At 39.4% G+C, this 16,311-nt stretch overlaps 1 protein-coding gene across 1 annotated transcript in view; it reads left to right on the forward strand.

Moving 5' to 3' along the window:
* PDE1A (phosphodiesterase 1A) overlaps positions 1-16,311 on the forward strand; it is a 381,016-nt gene that overhangs the window by 325,400 nt on the left and 39,305 nt on the right. Inside the window, exons 11-13 of the mRNA XM_068967526.1 lie at positions 10,292-10,373; positions 12,407-12,527; positions 13,547-13,734. Coding sequence (XP_068823627.1) covers positions 10,292-10,373; positions 12,407-12,527; positions 13,547-13,734 — 391 coding nt within the window. The remainder of the gene's footprint in view (positions 1-10,291; positions 10,374-12,406; positions 12,528-13,546; positions 13,735-16,311) is intronic.

The raw sequence follows: 16,311 nt of genomic DNA on the forward strand, positions 1-16,311 counted from the left end.
CCACTAGCAAAAAGATTACAATTCACTGAAGACTCAGATGATGGCTAAAATTTCTATCAATAAACTATTTTTAAATTAAGCTATGTATATTGCTTTTTTAGGCATAATGTAAGTATACACTTATTAGACTACATTAGACTACAGTGTGGGATAAACATAACTTTTGTATACACTAGGAAACAGAAAAACTCATAGCTCACTTTATTGCAATGCTTCCTTTATTTTGGTCATCTGAAACCCAACCTAGAATATCTCTAAGGTATACGTGTATTAGTTCTTTGTTATGGCCTTTCAAAGAAGAAATTCCAACAACCCCCAAGGGAATTGCTAAGACAGACATAAACTATCAGGCCTGAGCACATCAGGCTACTTGAGTTTCCAAGTTGATGGAACCACTTTTTCAACCTCTACCTACAGGCTCATCTCCAAGAAAAGATGCACTGATTCAGGGGCATAACTAAGTTGTTGGTTAAATAATTGAGTTTAGTGGTTCTGCTCTATTCAGTCACTAAGTCAAGTCCAACTCTTTGCGACCCCAGGGACTACAGCATGCCAGGCTTCCCTGTCCTTCACTAGCTCCTAGAGGTTGATCAAATTCACATCCATTGAGTCTAACCATCTCATCCTCTGCTACCCTCTTCTCCTCCAGCCCTTCATCTTTCCCAGCATTAGGTTCTTTTCCAGTGAGTCAGCTTTTCACATCAGGTGGCCAAAATTTGGAGTTTCAGCATTAGTCCTTCCAATGAGTATTCGGGACTGATTTCCTTTGGAATGATTAGTTTGATCTCCTTGCTGTCCAAGGGACTCTCAAAAGTTTTCTCCAGCACCACAACTCAAAAGGATCAGTTCTTTGGTGTTCAGCCTTCTTTATGGTCCAATTCTACATCAGTACATGTCTACTCGAAAAACCATAACTTTGGCTCTTTAGACCTTTGCCAGCAAAGTGATATCTCTGTTTTTTAAGATGGTGTCTAGGTTTGTGATAACTTTCTTTCCGAGGAGGAAGCATCTTTTAATTTCATGGCTCCAGTCACTGTTTGCAGTAATTTTGGAGCCCAAGGAAATAAAATCTGTCACTATTTCCACTTTTTCCCATTCTATTTGCCATGAAGTGATGGGACCAGATGCTATGATCTTAGTTTTTTGAATGTTGAGTTTTAAGCCAGCTTTTTCACTCTCCTCTTTCACCCTTATCAGGAGGTTCTTTAATTCCTCTTCATTTTCTGCCATTAGGGTGGTAAATATGCATATCTGAGGTCGTTGATATTTCTCCCAGAAATCTTGATTCCAGCTTGTGATTCATTCAGCTTGACATTTTGCATGGTATGCTCTGCACACCTAGGGCTTCCCAGGAAGCACGGGGGTAAAGAATCTGCCTGCCAATGCAAAAGATGCCAGTTCAGCCTCTGAGTCGGAAAGATCCCCTGGGGGAGGGCATGGAAACCCACTCCAGTTCTCCTTCTGGAAAATTCCATGGACAGAGGAATCTGGCAGGCTACAGTCCATCGTGTCACGAAAAGTCGGACATGACTGATCACTTACATATACACTCTGCATGTAAGTTAAATACACAAGGTGACAACATACAACCTTGTACTCCTTTCCCAATTTTGAGCCTCTCCATTGTTCCATGTAGAGTTCTAACTGTTGCTTCTTGGTCTATATACAGGTTTCTCAGGAAGCAAGTAAGGTGGACTCATATTCCCATCGCTTTAAGAATATTTCACAGTTGTGATCCACACAGTCAAAGACTTTAGTGTAGCCAATGAAGCAGAAGTAGATGTTTTTCTGGAATTCCCCTGCTTTCATCATGATTCAACAGATTTTTGGCAATTTGACCTCTAGCTCTTCTGCCTTTTCTAAACCCAGCTTGTACATATGGAAGTTCTCAGTTCATGTACTGCAGAAGCCTAGCTTGAAAGATTTTGCACATAACCTTGCTAGCATGTGAAACAAATGCAATTGTGCAGTAGTTTGAACATCCTTTAGCATTGCCCTACTTTGGGACTGGAATGAAAATTGACCTTTTCTAGCCTTTTGTCCACTGCTGATATTTCCAAATTTGCTGATATATTGAGTGCAACACTTTAACAGCATTATCTTTTAGGATTTTAATGACCTAGGAACCTAAAATTTTGCATCAGTCACTTGTCTGATTCAGTGCCTCAGAATATACGTGTATTCAGTAAGTTTTTTTATTTTTAAAATTATTTTTTTGGCCTCCTATTGTTAGCATGAAAGCACAACCTCCAAAAATATATAAACCAGTTGATTTACACAGTGTCTATTGCTTTTGACCCTGATTTCACTTTGATGAGAAGTAAATGTTCCCTATTCAGGGACAGAATAAGAAAATTGTTAAGTTTGTCAAACTCATCTTCAGGTATCCCGACTCTCTCTTTACATATCTTTCCCTTTCCCTTAGGAGTCTCCCTTGTCCTTTAGGGTTCCTGGTTCCCTCAGAGTCTGGCTACAGGGCCCTCTACTAATCTTGTGCTCATGGCCTGTATTCACCCTAAAGAATAAATAACACTTTGAAATGTTTATAAATAAATAATTAACTCACCTTAGCATTCAATGTCTTTAGCAGTGGAAGTTTAATATTCTAAATCAATTGTGCAGTACAAGAAGCAAGTATAATATAAAATCTCCTACTTCATCTGTAGGAAGATCAACCCTGCATACATTTGTCAAATGCCTAAGTCCCATATGAAAATTTTAGCATCCAGCATTTTATGAAATTTAGTTCATGGAAAATAAATCATCACAATGCCTTTTTAAGGCCCAAATGATCATTTTCAGGTCAAGGAATTTAAATGGTATAAATCTACATCTTTTAAAATATCACCAACACTGTAACTAATAAAAGCAATTAATCATCTTTGCATATGTCAATTAGGAATTTACAGTATTACATTTCCCATGAAGTATATAAGTAGCTTTATTTCTATTTTAATAATAGTAATGTCATTTTATTTAATAAGCTGTTAATGATATTATTCTTTTACTTTATTCTCAACATGTTAAAATAAAATTCATAATAGTCTTTCAATCAAGCCCTCATACATGTTGTCGTATTTCTATTTGTAGTCCCAAAGTCTCCCTTTCATTCAGGTTTGAAGCACAAGCCTCATCTTTAACTTATCCCAAGCCACCCCATGCTGCCTACAAACTAATGTTTCAGAAACAGAATTTCTGTTATGTCAATTCCATCTAGGAAATAGAAAGGGAAAGCCAATGCCCCAGTCCATTAGAAGTAAATTAAGTACTAATCCTTTCTCATGTAGTTTAACATCATCCAAGTTCAGTTCAGTGCAGGTGCTAAGTCGTGTCCAATTCTTTGCGATCCCATGAACCACAGCACGCCAGGCCTCTCTGTCCATCACCAACTCCCAGAGTTCACCCAAACCCGTGTCCATCCAGTCAGTGATGCCATGCAAACATCTCATCCTCTGTCGTCCCCTTCACCTCTTGCCCTCAATCTTTCCCAGCATCAGGGTCTTTCCCAATGAGTCAGCTCTTCACATCAGGTGGCCAAAGTATTGGAGTTTCAGCTTCAACATCAGTCCTCCAGTGAACACCCAGGACTGATCTCCTTTAGGTTGGACTGGCTAGATATCCTCACAGTCCAAGGGACTCTTAAGAGTCTTCTCCAACATCACAGTTCAAAAGCATCAGATCTTTGGCACTCAGCTTTCTTCACAGACCAACTCTCACATCCATACATGACCACTGGAAAAACCATAGCCTTGATTAGACGGACCTTTGTTGGCAAAGTAATGTCAGCTTTTAAATATGCTGTCTAGGTTGGTCATAACTTTCCTTCCAAGGAGTAAGCATCTTTTAATTTCATGGCTGCAATCACCATCTGCAGTGATTTTTGGAGCCCAGAAAAATAAAGGCAGCCACTGTTTCCCCATCTATTTGCCATGAAGTGATGGGACTGGATGCCACGATCTTAGTTTTCTGAATTGTGCTTTAAGCCAACTTTTTCACTCTCCTCTTTCACTTTTGTCAAGAGGCTTTTTAGTTCCTCTTTACTTTCTGCCATAAGGGTGGTGTCATCTGCATATCTGAGGTTATTGATATTTCTCCCAGCAATCTTGATTCCAGCTTGTGCTTCTTCCAGCCCAGCGTTTCTCATGATGTACTCTGCATAGAAGTTAAATAAGCAGGGTGACAATATACAGCCTTGACGTACTCCTTTTCCTATTTGGAACCAGTCTGTTGTTCCATGTCCAGTTCTAACTGTTGCTTCCTGACCTGCATATGCATCACACACCATAAATACCTCTAATTAGCAGGTGCTTTTGCTATTATGAATTATGATTTTTGTTGTTGGTGTTCAGTTGCTAAGTCATGTCCAACTCTTTGTGACCCCATGGACTGCAGCACCCAGGTTCCCTTGTCCTCCAGTATCTTAATGAAGTTTCCTTAAATTACATGTCCATTGAGTCAGTGATGCTATCTAACCATCTCTGATTTTGATTAGTTAACATTACTGACTACTGACTATATATTAGGTAGTGTCCTTAAACTTCATATAAATTATCTTAGATAACCTCAGGATAACTCTATTAGATAGACAAAGTTTGCTGGAAGAGGTCACAGAAATTCTTTCTCTATTTTCTGTAAGTTGTGACATAGTGAAATATTCCTGTTTGTAGCTATTTGACCTACTGATTCTTTGATGACCATATCTAGACCTTCCCAAGAAATTCTGATTTCAAACTTTCTGCCGCTCATAATCAGAGGCATGGTTCAGAGGAATTGCACCAGAAAACATATCAGTAAGAACTTTGAAGCCACACATTGACATAATGTAAAGATCATGATGAAAAGATGCTAGAGAAAGCAGACAAAGGAAGCTGAAGTTCTCAGACAGGTGTTGCCTTGTAACATGGGCTCTGCCACTAAATGTAGGCCACTCCCTTTTGTCCCCTGATCTTAGGACCAGATCATATGTCCTAACTCTTATGGGGCTTCCCTAGTGGCTCAGATGATAAAGAATCCACCTGCAATGTCAGAGACCCAGGTTCAATCGTTGGCTTGGGAAGATCTCCTGGAGGAGGGCATGGCAACCCACTCCAGTATTCTTGACTGGAGAATTCCATCTGTCCTTTCCCCTCTTCGAGAGTATCCTCTCTCCTCTTTCAAATCTCCGTGAATGCAAAGAGCCAATGTTTGAAAAAGCTTGGCATAATTAATGGCTTCCCAGGTAGCACTAATGGTAAAGTATCCACCTGCCAATGCAAGAGACACAAAAAATGCAGGTTCTGTCCCTGGGTTGGGAAGATCCCCTGGAAGAGGAAATAGCAACCCACTCCAGTCTTCTTGCCTGGAAAATGTCAAGGCCAGAGAAGTTTGGCAGACTACAGTCCATGGGGTTGCAAAGAGTCTGACACGACTAAGCAACTGAGCATGCAGTCATGCTGTCATAGTAAGAAAGTTTTGTCCATAGCAGCCACCTTTAAATCTTTTATCTCTTGTGATATTTAGCCCAAACAGAAATGGAGTTCTTCAATATTTGTGCTCAATTAATCTACAATTGATAAGATCACATAGTAAAAAAATCGTTGATATTTCAATTTTCTCTGATAAGACTACATTAAAACAAGATTTATGCAAACAGTAGCTCAGTTCATAAAGAATCTGCCTACAATGCAGAGACCCCAGTTCAATTCCTGTGTTGGGAAGATCTGCTGGAGAAGGGATAGGCAACCCACTCCAGTATTCTGGGGCTTCCCTTGTGGCTCAGCTGGTAAAGAATCTGCCTGTAATGTAGGAGACCTGGGTTCAATCCCTGGGTATGAAAATCCCCTGGAGAAGGGAAAGGCTACCCACTACAGTATTCCACCCTGGAGAATTCCATAGACTGTATAGTCCATGGGGTCACAAAGAGTCAGACACAACTGAGTGATTTTTACTCACATGCAAACAGAATGTAAGAATATTGAATATGTTCCTCATTACTTGCTGTGGGAGTTTCAGTAAAATTTAGTTTATAGGTAGAAAGATCTTTCAAAATGCTCATACACTTTTTTAAAAAGTGTTTAATTTGATTTATTTGACTGTACTGGTTCTTAGTTGCAGCATATGAATTCTTAGATGCAGTATTGGGATCCAGTTCCCTGAGCAGGAATCAAACACAGGCCCTCTGCTTTGGGAGTGTGGTGCCTTAGCCACTAGACCACCAAGCTGCTGCTGCTTGGTCGCTTTAGTCACGCCCTACTCTGTGCGACCCTATGGACTGCATGCAGCCTTCCAGGCTCTTCTGTCCATGGGATTCTCTAGGTAAGAGTACTAGAGTGGGTTTCCATGCCCCCCTCCAGGGGATCTTCCTGACCCAGGGATGGAACTTGGGTCTTGCATATTGCAGACAGATTCTTTACTGCTGAGCCAAGGAGGTCCCTCGTTAGTTTAAAAACCAGTCCAATCATGAATTATTGATACTGAAGATCTGCTAATGTTATTTGGCATTGAGGGGAAAAAGCAGAAAATTCATGAGCTGGATTATCAAATGCCAAATAACACACCAAGATGACTAGTTCATGGTCAGTTCAGTTCAGTTCAGTTCAGTCGATCAGTCGTGTCTGACTCTTTGCGACCCCATGAATCGCAGCACGCCAGGCCTCCCTGTCCATCACCATCTCCCGGAGTTCACTCAGACTCACGTCCATTGAGTCCGTGATGCCATCAGCGATCTCATCCTCGGTCATCCCCTTCTCCTCCTGCCCCCAATCCCTCCCAGGATCAGAGTCTTTCCCAGTGAGTCAACTCTTCTCATGAGGTGGCCAAAGTACTGGAGTTTCAGCTTTAGCATCATTCCTTCCAAAGAAATCCCAGGGCTGATCTCCTTCAGAATGGACTGGTTGGATCTCCTTGCAGTCCAAGGGACTCTCAAGAGTCTTGTCCAACACCACAGTTCAAACGCATCAATTCTTCGGCACTCAGCCTTCTTCACAGTCCAACTCTCACATCCATACATGACCACTGGAAAAACCATAGCCTTGACTAGGTGGGACCTTAGTCAGCAAAGTAATGTCTCTGCTTCTGAATATACTATCTAGGCTGGTCATAACTTTTCTTCCAAGGAGTAAGCGTCTTTTAATTTCATGGCTGCAATCACCATCTGCAGTGATTTTGGAGCCCCAAAAAAATAAAGTCTGACACTGTATCTACTGTTTCCACTGTTTCCCCATCTATTTCCCATGAAGTGATGGGACCAGATGCCATGATCTTCATTTTCTGAATGTTGAGCTTTAAGCCAACTTTTTCACTCTCCTCTTTCACTTTCTTCAAGAGGCTTTTTAGCTCCTCTTCACTTTCTGCCATAAGGGTGGTGTCATCTGCATATCTGAGGTTATTGATATTTCTCCCGGCAATCCTGATTCCAGCTTGTATTTCTTCCAGTCCAGCATTTCTCATGATGTACTCTGCATAGAAGTTAAATAAGCAGGGTGACAATATACAGCCTTGACGTACTCCTTTTCCGATTTGAAACCAGTCTGTTGTTCCATGTCCAGTTCTAACTGTTGCTTCCTGACCTGCACACAGATTTCTCAAGAGGCAGGTCAGGTGGTCTGGTATTCCCATCTCTTTCAGAATTTTCCGCAGTTTATTGTGATCCACACAGTCAACTGCTTTGGCATAATCAATAAAGCAGAAATAGATGTTTTTCTGGAACTCTCTTGCTTTTTCCATGATCTAGCGGATGTTGGCCATTTGATCTCTGGTTCCTCTGCCTTTTCAAAAACCAGCTTGAACATCAGGGAGTTCACGGTTCACGTATTGCTGAAGTCTGGCTTGGAGAATTTTGAGCATTACTTTACTAGCATATGAGATGAGTGCAATTGTGTGGTAGTTTGAGCATTCTTTGGCATTGCCTTTCTTTGGAATTGGAATGAAAACTAACCTTTTCCAGTTCTGTGGCCAATGCTGAGTTTTCCAAATTTGCTGGCATATTGAGTGCAGCACTTTGACAGCATCATCTCTCAGGCTTTGAAACAGCTCTACTGGAATTCTGTCACCTCCACTAGCTTTGTTCATAGTGATGCTTTCTAAGGCCCACTTGACTTCACTTTCCAAGATGTCTGGCTCTAGATTAGTGATCACATCATCATGATTGTCTGGGTCGTGAAGATCTTTTTTGTACAGTTCTTCCATGTATTCTTGCCACCTCTTCTTAATATCTTCTGCTTCTGTTAAGTCCAGGCCATTTCTGTCCTTTATCGAGCTCATCTTTGCATGAAATGTTCCCTTGGTATCTCTAATTTTCTTGAAGAGATCTCTAGTCTTTCCCATTCTGTTGTTTTCCTCTATTTCTTTGCATTGATCGCTGAAGAAGGCTTTCTTATCTCTTCTTGCTATTCTTTGGAACTCTGCATTCAAATGCTTATATCTTTTCTTTTCTCCTTTGCTTTTCACCTCTCTTCTTTTCACAGCTATTTGTAAGGCCTCCCCAGACAGCCATTTTGCTTTTCTGCATTTCTTTTCCATGGGGATGGTCTTGATCCCTGTCTCCTGTACAGTGTTACAAACCTCATTCCATAGTTCATCAGGCACTCTATATCAGATCTAGACCCTTAAATCTATTTCTCACTTCCACTGTATAATCATAAGGGATTTGATTTAGGTCATACCTGAATGGTCTAGTGGTTTTCCCTACTTTCTTCAATTTCAGTCTGAATTTGGCAATAAGGAGTTCATGATCTGAGCCACAGTCAGCTCCGGGTCTTGTTTTTGTTGACTGTATAGAGCTTCTCCATCTTTGGCTGCAAAGAATATAATCAATCTGATTTTGGTGTTGACCATATCTGGTGATGTCCATGTGTAGAGTCTTCTCTTGTGTTGTTGGAAGAGGGTGTTTGCTATGACCAGTGCATTTTCTTGGCAAAACTCTATTAGTCTTTGCCCTGCTTCATTCCGCATTCCAAGGCCAAATTTGCCTGTTACCCCAGGTGTTTCTTGACTTGCTACTTTTGCATTCCAGTCCCCTATAATGAAAAGGACATCTTTTTGGGGTGTTAGTTCTAAAGGATCTTGTGGGTCTTCATAAAACTGTTCAACTTCAGTTTCTTCAGCATTACTGGTTGGGGCATAGACTTGGATAACTGTGATATTGAATGGTTTGCCTTGGAGACGAAGAGATCATTCTGTCATTTTTGAGATTGCATCCAAGTACTGCATTTCGGACTCTTTTGTTGACCATGATAGCTACTCCATTTCTTCTGAGGAATTCCTGCCCGCAGTAGTAGATGTAATGGTCATCTGAGTTAAATTCACCCCTTCCAGTCCATTTTAGTTCTCTGATTCCTAGAATGTCAACGTTCACCCTTGCTATCTCTTGTTTGACCACTTCCATTTGCCTTGATTCATGGACATGACATTCCAGGTTCCTATGCAATACTGCTCTTACAGCATCGGATCTTGCTTCTATCACTAGTCACATCCACAACTGGGTATTGTTTTTGCTTTGGTTCCATCCCTTCATTCTTTCTGGAGTTATTTCTCCACTGATCTCCAGAAGCATATTGGGCACCTAATGACCTGGGGAGTTCCTCTTTTGGTATCCTATCATTTTGCCTTTTCTTACTGTTCATGGGGTTCTCAAGGCAAGAATACTGAAGTGGCTTGCCATTCCCCTCTCCAGTGGACCACATTCTGTCAGGCCTCTCCACCATGACCCGCCCGTCTTGGGTTGCCCCGCAGGCATGGCTTGGTTTCATTTGAGTTAGACAAGGCTGCAGTCCTAGTGTGATTAGATTGACTAGTTTTCTGTGAGTATGGTTTCAGTGTGTCTGCCCTCTGATGCCCTCTTGCAACACTTACCATCTTACTTGTGTTTCTCTTACCTTGGCGTGGGGTATCTCTTCACGGCTGCTCCAGCAAAGCACAGCCACTGTTCCTTACCTTGGACGAGGGGTATCTCCTTCCTGCTGCCGTTCCTGACCTTCAACGTGGGATAGCTCCTCTAGGCTAGTTTATGGTAACTTTAGAAAACTCCAAAGAACAAAGGATTATCTCTCTAGAATACCGCTGCAGAGTCTCCAGGTGCTGGAAATGTTCCTGTCATTTTACTTCTACAGTGTGTGCCTTATACAACACATCCCCCAGAGCACACCAACTCAGTAAAGTTACATGAACTTGAATAACAGCTTTTGGTTTTATAATAAATACACAAAGCCAATTAAGAAATAAAATATGCAACTTTTTAAGGGTTTTTATCTAAGCTGCTCTTATCTTAGTTTCTCCACACCAAGTCTGTACTAACCAGTGTTTCTCTCTGTAGGGAGATAAAGAAGCTGAATTAGGGCTTCCATTTTCCCCGCTTTGCGATCGGAAGTCTACGATGGTGGCCCAGTCCCAAATAGGTAATACTGAGAACTGGTAGTCGTGGCGAGCAAGTGTGAGCCTGTTAATTTTCAAATGGATACACAATGTTTTTCACTCATGAAAATCTACTGCATATGCATGATAAATTTAATTTTTAGACTGATCTATATGGGGGTGAATGGTAAGAATTTTGAACTATCCTCACAAAATGAATCAACAGAGCAGAGTTAGTAAATAATTGTTATTCTCTTTGTAATCCTTTTATAAAATGCAGAGCTTTCTTCTCTTTCTGTGCAAGAGACAGCATTTTCAGTTGTTTTGTTGCTGATTATTTTCTGTAATTTAATTCTTTATATATGGAATAATCCAATGAAAATGTTAATGTATCTGTTCTGTTATTACTAAATTTGAATAATATGCCTAATGTATTAGCTCATATTCTTTTGGGAAAAAAATTCTTAGGATATGAATATGTTAGGGAAACCAACAGGAAATTTGTAAAATGATATTGCTCCCAACCTTATTTATTCTTTTCATTTGTGTTTATGTTAGGAACGTCAAATCCAGCCCATGATTAAAACATATTATTGCTATTGTTAATATATTAAAATGGTGTTCCCTGGGCCAGCATCTTCATTTCTGGCATATATGACCAATAAATGAAAGAACCACACCTTGCCTCTGTAGTTGGTTCTGCACCACCTCCTCCAAAGTGCTGATCACCTGTCAGAAAGCTTCTTGCTCTCACCTTTCCTACTTCCTACCCATGTTCCAATAGCTGTTTTCCTAGCTGCCATAACACAGGTGCCTCTCATCATTTACAAGAGAATATGGCAGGTTAAGGGCCTCTGTGGGCAGACTGAGAAAAATTAAGTTTCTGAGGCTTGTTGCTGTACTGTAATTACTGCCATGTTAGTAAAGGTGACTCATTTGACAGTCTCTAGATCCCAAGCATTTAAAACCATAGACAAAACTTGAAAGAACACCCTCGTGGTCAATTAACATTGACTTAACCTGAAGTCATCAATTAAAACACAAAACTAAAGTTTTTTGAATTAAAAATGTACCTTAATATACACTATGGTGAATCCAGTTATTTGAAATGAGAATTACTTTATCCAAGTTTCTGATGAATAAGATATTTTTTTAAAGTAGATATTTCCCAGGACACTGTCATTTAAAAAGCATCCCCACAGTGTTCTCATATTCAGATGATGGTCTGTTGCTCCCAGTTGTGTTCAAGGCAACAGACATTTGATTTCCAGCACCACAGTTCTCCTGGGCCCTCGGGTGTTGAATGTACACAGAGCTTGTCTTCTCCACCTAAACACAGGTAGTAAATGCTCCCTAGAGGACCATGCCCGTTCTCTGTGCGTGTCATTTTCCAGTTTGATGAGTACTTAAAATGTAGAAGTCTTTATGCAGTCCTGACAACTCAAAGTGGTGGGATTAATGCTGTCTCCCAGAGATGTTACTGTTCCCTGACAGATTTAACAGAATACACCCACGCTCTGTGAACTAACATTTTATATTCTGAATATAATAAACAGCTATTTGAATTATTACCTCACTGGCAGAAAGCTCTGACTGATATAGTATGAGAAGAAAAAAAGTGGTTGCCTTCCTGTGGCTTGAAAAAACAGTTCAACTATTTAGTTTCTTTGGAGCTTGGATATTATTTCTTGTTAGTCAATAACAAAATTCAACAAACAAGTGAAGATTTTTTAGAAAGGAGAGTGATCCCTCTCATTAACAGCGAAAAACAAATTGACTCTGGTTAGTCTGAAATTATTGTTAACAATAATATGAGGCTGAATATTAACAGGAAACTCAATACACTTGAACTAGCAAGTTTAAATAGTATCCCATTTTCCCTGCTTGAGAGAGGATTTTGTAGAGCAGTTAAGATTGTGTTATTGGATTAAAATTAATTGCAAGGGGTAGACTAGGCCAACATTGTAGTTGAAAATTGCTCTCAGGAGTGTTAGAATCTGAATTATTACTAATTTAGAATTTAGGAAATTAGAACACTTGACTTTGTTGATATTTATTTATGTTTTTGCTTTTGTAGGTTTCATTGATTTCATAGTAGAACCAACATTTTCTCTTCTGACAGACTCAACAGAGAAAATTATTATTCCTCTTATAGAGGAAGACTCGAAAACCAAAACTCCTTCCTATGGAGCAAGCAGGTTTGATTGTTTTCTTTTTGTGTGTCTTTTCTCTTTTACTTATAATTATCTTTATTATTCCTTACATTAAGCAGGAAATTCTTAGAAGAATTACTAGGTAGTATTGCCACCTAATGGCTCTATAATATATTGCATCTGCCTTTGAAATTAGGACCTTGATGTCCACTAGAAAAAATATCCAAGTTTAATACTAAGGAGTATTACAGAATCATATTCAGTACTCAGGAGAATAAATATTACTTGAATTTTTATTGAAATGTATGAATTACATCCTGGATATATTAACATATCCAATCATGGTAGTCAGTTGGGAGAGGGGAATTGTGTTGTGTTGCTAACAAATCAATCACAGTCCACTTGTATATCTAGAAAGATGCCTACTTCAAAGTTAGCCTTTTAGATGACATGAATACAATGGATCTGGATAATGTGTAATAGTAAAGTCCATTTATATACAATTTAAAACATTTCAACCTAGATTTTTTAATTGATAAATGTGTTAAGGATATTATTTAAAACGTCCAGTTGCAGAAAAATTATGCTAAATTCTTGCCCATACGAACACATAGCTGTTTCTAATAACATACCAACAGGGTCCTTAAATGTTTCCCTAGTGAAGAAACAGGAATGTTCTACCTGAGAAAGATCCGGGTTAGCCTGGCGATCAAATGATGGGAGGAGGGGCAGGGACAGTCATCTGACTTTGAGCTCCAGAATGCTGGTGTCTCTTTTGTGATGTTCACCAGTGGACTCACCACTAAGTCAGCTTGTCTCAAGATTCTGCTCCTCTATTTAGGCCTCACCCACCGCCGTCCCCACCCCATAACACATGCTATGGGATTATGATCTGCTGCTCTGGCCCCGTCCACGAGGGGAGGAAGGTGCGAGGTGAGCAGCACTGGGCCTGAGCTGCTGCCTTCCTGCTTCTCCAGCTGGTTTTGTAAAGTGTTTCAGGCTTTGCTTCCTCGTCCCTTATTCTGCCCTTGGCATTTTCTGGTTTCTTTGGTTGTTACTATTAGCTCAGTAACCTACATGTTATCTCACGTTGCTGATTCCTTTAGACGATCAAATATGAAAGGCACCACAAATGATGGGACCTACTCCCCCGACTACTCCCTTGCCAGCGTGGACCTGAAGAGCTTCAAAAACAGCCTGGTGGACATCATCCAGCAGAACAAAGAGAGGTGGAAAGAGTTAGCTGCCCAAGGTACAGTTTATGAGGCCTTCCTGCCATCCCTCTCTGTCCTAATGCCTCCTCTGAGATGCTGGATTGTGTTTCCCCCTAGATTTCCTCTTTTACAAAATATGCAAGCTCTTAGAGGTATTTATAACTTGGCTATTCATAAGAAAATTGACTATTCATAAGACTTTGACTATTCATAACAAAACTGGTTTGTCTGTTAAATATAAAGAAATTCTGCTCTGTTTGTGCCATGTAGGCTTTAGAGGTATTGACGTGGATGACAGTCAAGTGGATGTGAAGGAAGGATGGGACAATATAAGAGTGACTAAGCTTTACATGGCGCAGCAGCCTCCTGTTCATTTCTAGAGGTGCTTTTGATCCTGTGTTCAGGCTTTCCAAATAGATTTTGTGTTGCACTAGGAAAGCAAGACTTTGTGTCAGAGATTTGAGGGCTTTTTTTTTTTTTTCAGTTTTATTAAGTTATTTCTTTGGCTGACAGTTTCGCTCATGAGTTGGAAAGGTCATTTGTAATCTGTTGCTGAAGAAATATGTTCCTGGAATATCGTAGGTGCTTTAAAGTTATTTATTGAACGTGTTTTTGAAGGAAAGAGTGAATGAATAAACTTTGCTTTGAATCTATTAATTCAGAAAGGAAAACAAATGAGCATATTTTCAGAAATAGAAAGAAGACAAGAGGGAAACAAGATTTCTGAAACGCCTTCTATGTACCAGGCATTTTACATGTATTATCCTATTTTCTTTTCAAGTGGAAAATATTACGTTCATTTTACAGTCTAGAAATAGAAGCTCATACAGCTTCTAAGCACTAGAGTCAAAACTGATTCTCTACCCAAGGTTTTTCCCACTGCATGCTATTATACTGTCCCATATCTTTCAATAAAGTATGAAATATTTTAGTTGAATATGAGTTGAAATGAGTTGAAATATTTATATTTATATAAAATAATATGAGTTGAAATATTTATATTCAACAAATCCAAGAATCTAATTGACCAAAATGCACTCTTCTCTAAGAAAGTTTTAACTAAAATGAACAACAGTGAACCCCAAACATCAATCCATCACTTAGAATCTATTTGTTATAAAGGAAGCTCTGTGTCAGAATTGGATTAAGTACTACAATTTCTCTCTTTCTAACAAAATTTATTGTGTTGCACACGGAGATAAATTTTAGATTTACATGAAGTTCTCAACTTACATTTCTGAAATTGAGAAATAATAACTCAGTCCTGCAGGTATAAAATATAGAACCAAGATTTGAAGATAGGAAGTCTGGCTTTAAGCAAATTAAAATCATAGAGCATTTTAATAATATAATTTCCAAGAGTACTTAAGTAGAGCATTCATTGTTTGAATAAAGAAACTTACGTTGAATTTTATTGATAAAATTACATACTTGGTTTCTATTTCCAATGCAATGGTAAACTAGATAAACTTAAAGAAATATGGTAAAAGACAACTAGCAACGCTGGATGAAATATTGCTGAAAAGAAATTGGCCCCCATAGTGAAAGTGAAAGTGTTGGTCGTATCTGACTCTGCGAACCTATGGACTGTAGCCCACCAGGCTCCTCTGTCCGTGGAATTCTCCAGGCAAGAATACTGGAGTGGGTAGCCATTTCCTTCTCCAGGGGATCTTCCTGATTCAGAGATCGAACCCAGGTCTCCAGCACTGCAGGCAGATGCCTTACCATCTGAGCCACCAGGGAAGCCCTGGCACCCATAGACCTGTTCAAATAAAGATAAAACAGAAATTCAGAGAAGTAAAGAAACTTTGGAGCCAGGATCTCTCCTGAGGGCATCCGTTTACTGAAGTCATGGGTTTGCAGACTCAGTTTACTACCACACTGGGTTTATGCCAGAAGCGCAAATTTGGTTTTACGTTTAAAAATTCTATTACTGCACTCATCATATTAATGATAAAAGGAGAAAAATGTAAGACCTCAAGAGACGCAGAAAGAACATTCAAGAAAATTCAGTATCCATCCACTTTTTAAATTCGGAGGAACATTCTTAATCGACTAGTTTTGTTTTCCCACTTGGTTGCCTTCATTCTTACTGCTTAAGGTTTCTTTTTTATCCCAACATATTTCTTTACGGTTTGAAATATTTGTACTCTATTCCTATTATTTTCATAATTAATTATAAAACGTTAAATCTAATAATAATAATAGTAATCAATAACCAATAGTAAATAACAGAAAAGTTGACCAGTAAGTTTACCTTTCCACCAAACAACAGAAAAACCTTAAAAAAATTTTTAACTGATATTTTATTTTTAAACATTTTAGAAATAGACTTTATATTTAGTAATTAAAATTTAAAACATCTTGAAATTCAAGAGGACAACGTCTTTTTAGCATTGTTTTGAAAAATCAAGCTCGTGCAGGAAGACCCCTCCAAGGTTCTTCCTCTGCCAGCCAGATCTGTTCCTCAGATAACCATAGGAGAGCTATATCAGACCTTCCAGGTCTATTTGATTGCTGGGAATTTTTGTTGTTGTTGTTAAATCCTGATGGTCTAGCAGTTACTCCAAACTTGGACCACAATCTCAAGCTTGCAAAGCTGTGGGGTTTCCACA

Source organism: Capricornis sumatraensis, chromosome 3 (assembly GCF_032405125.1).
Source record: "Capricornis sumatraensis isolate serow.1 chromosome 3, serow.2, whole genome shotgun sequence".
In the NCBI taxonomy this organism is placed as follows: domain Eukaryota; kingdom Metazoa; phylum Chordata; class Mammalia; order Artiodactyla; family Bovidae; genus Capricornis; species Capricornis sumatraensis.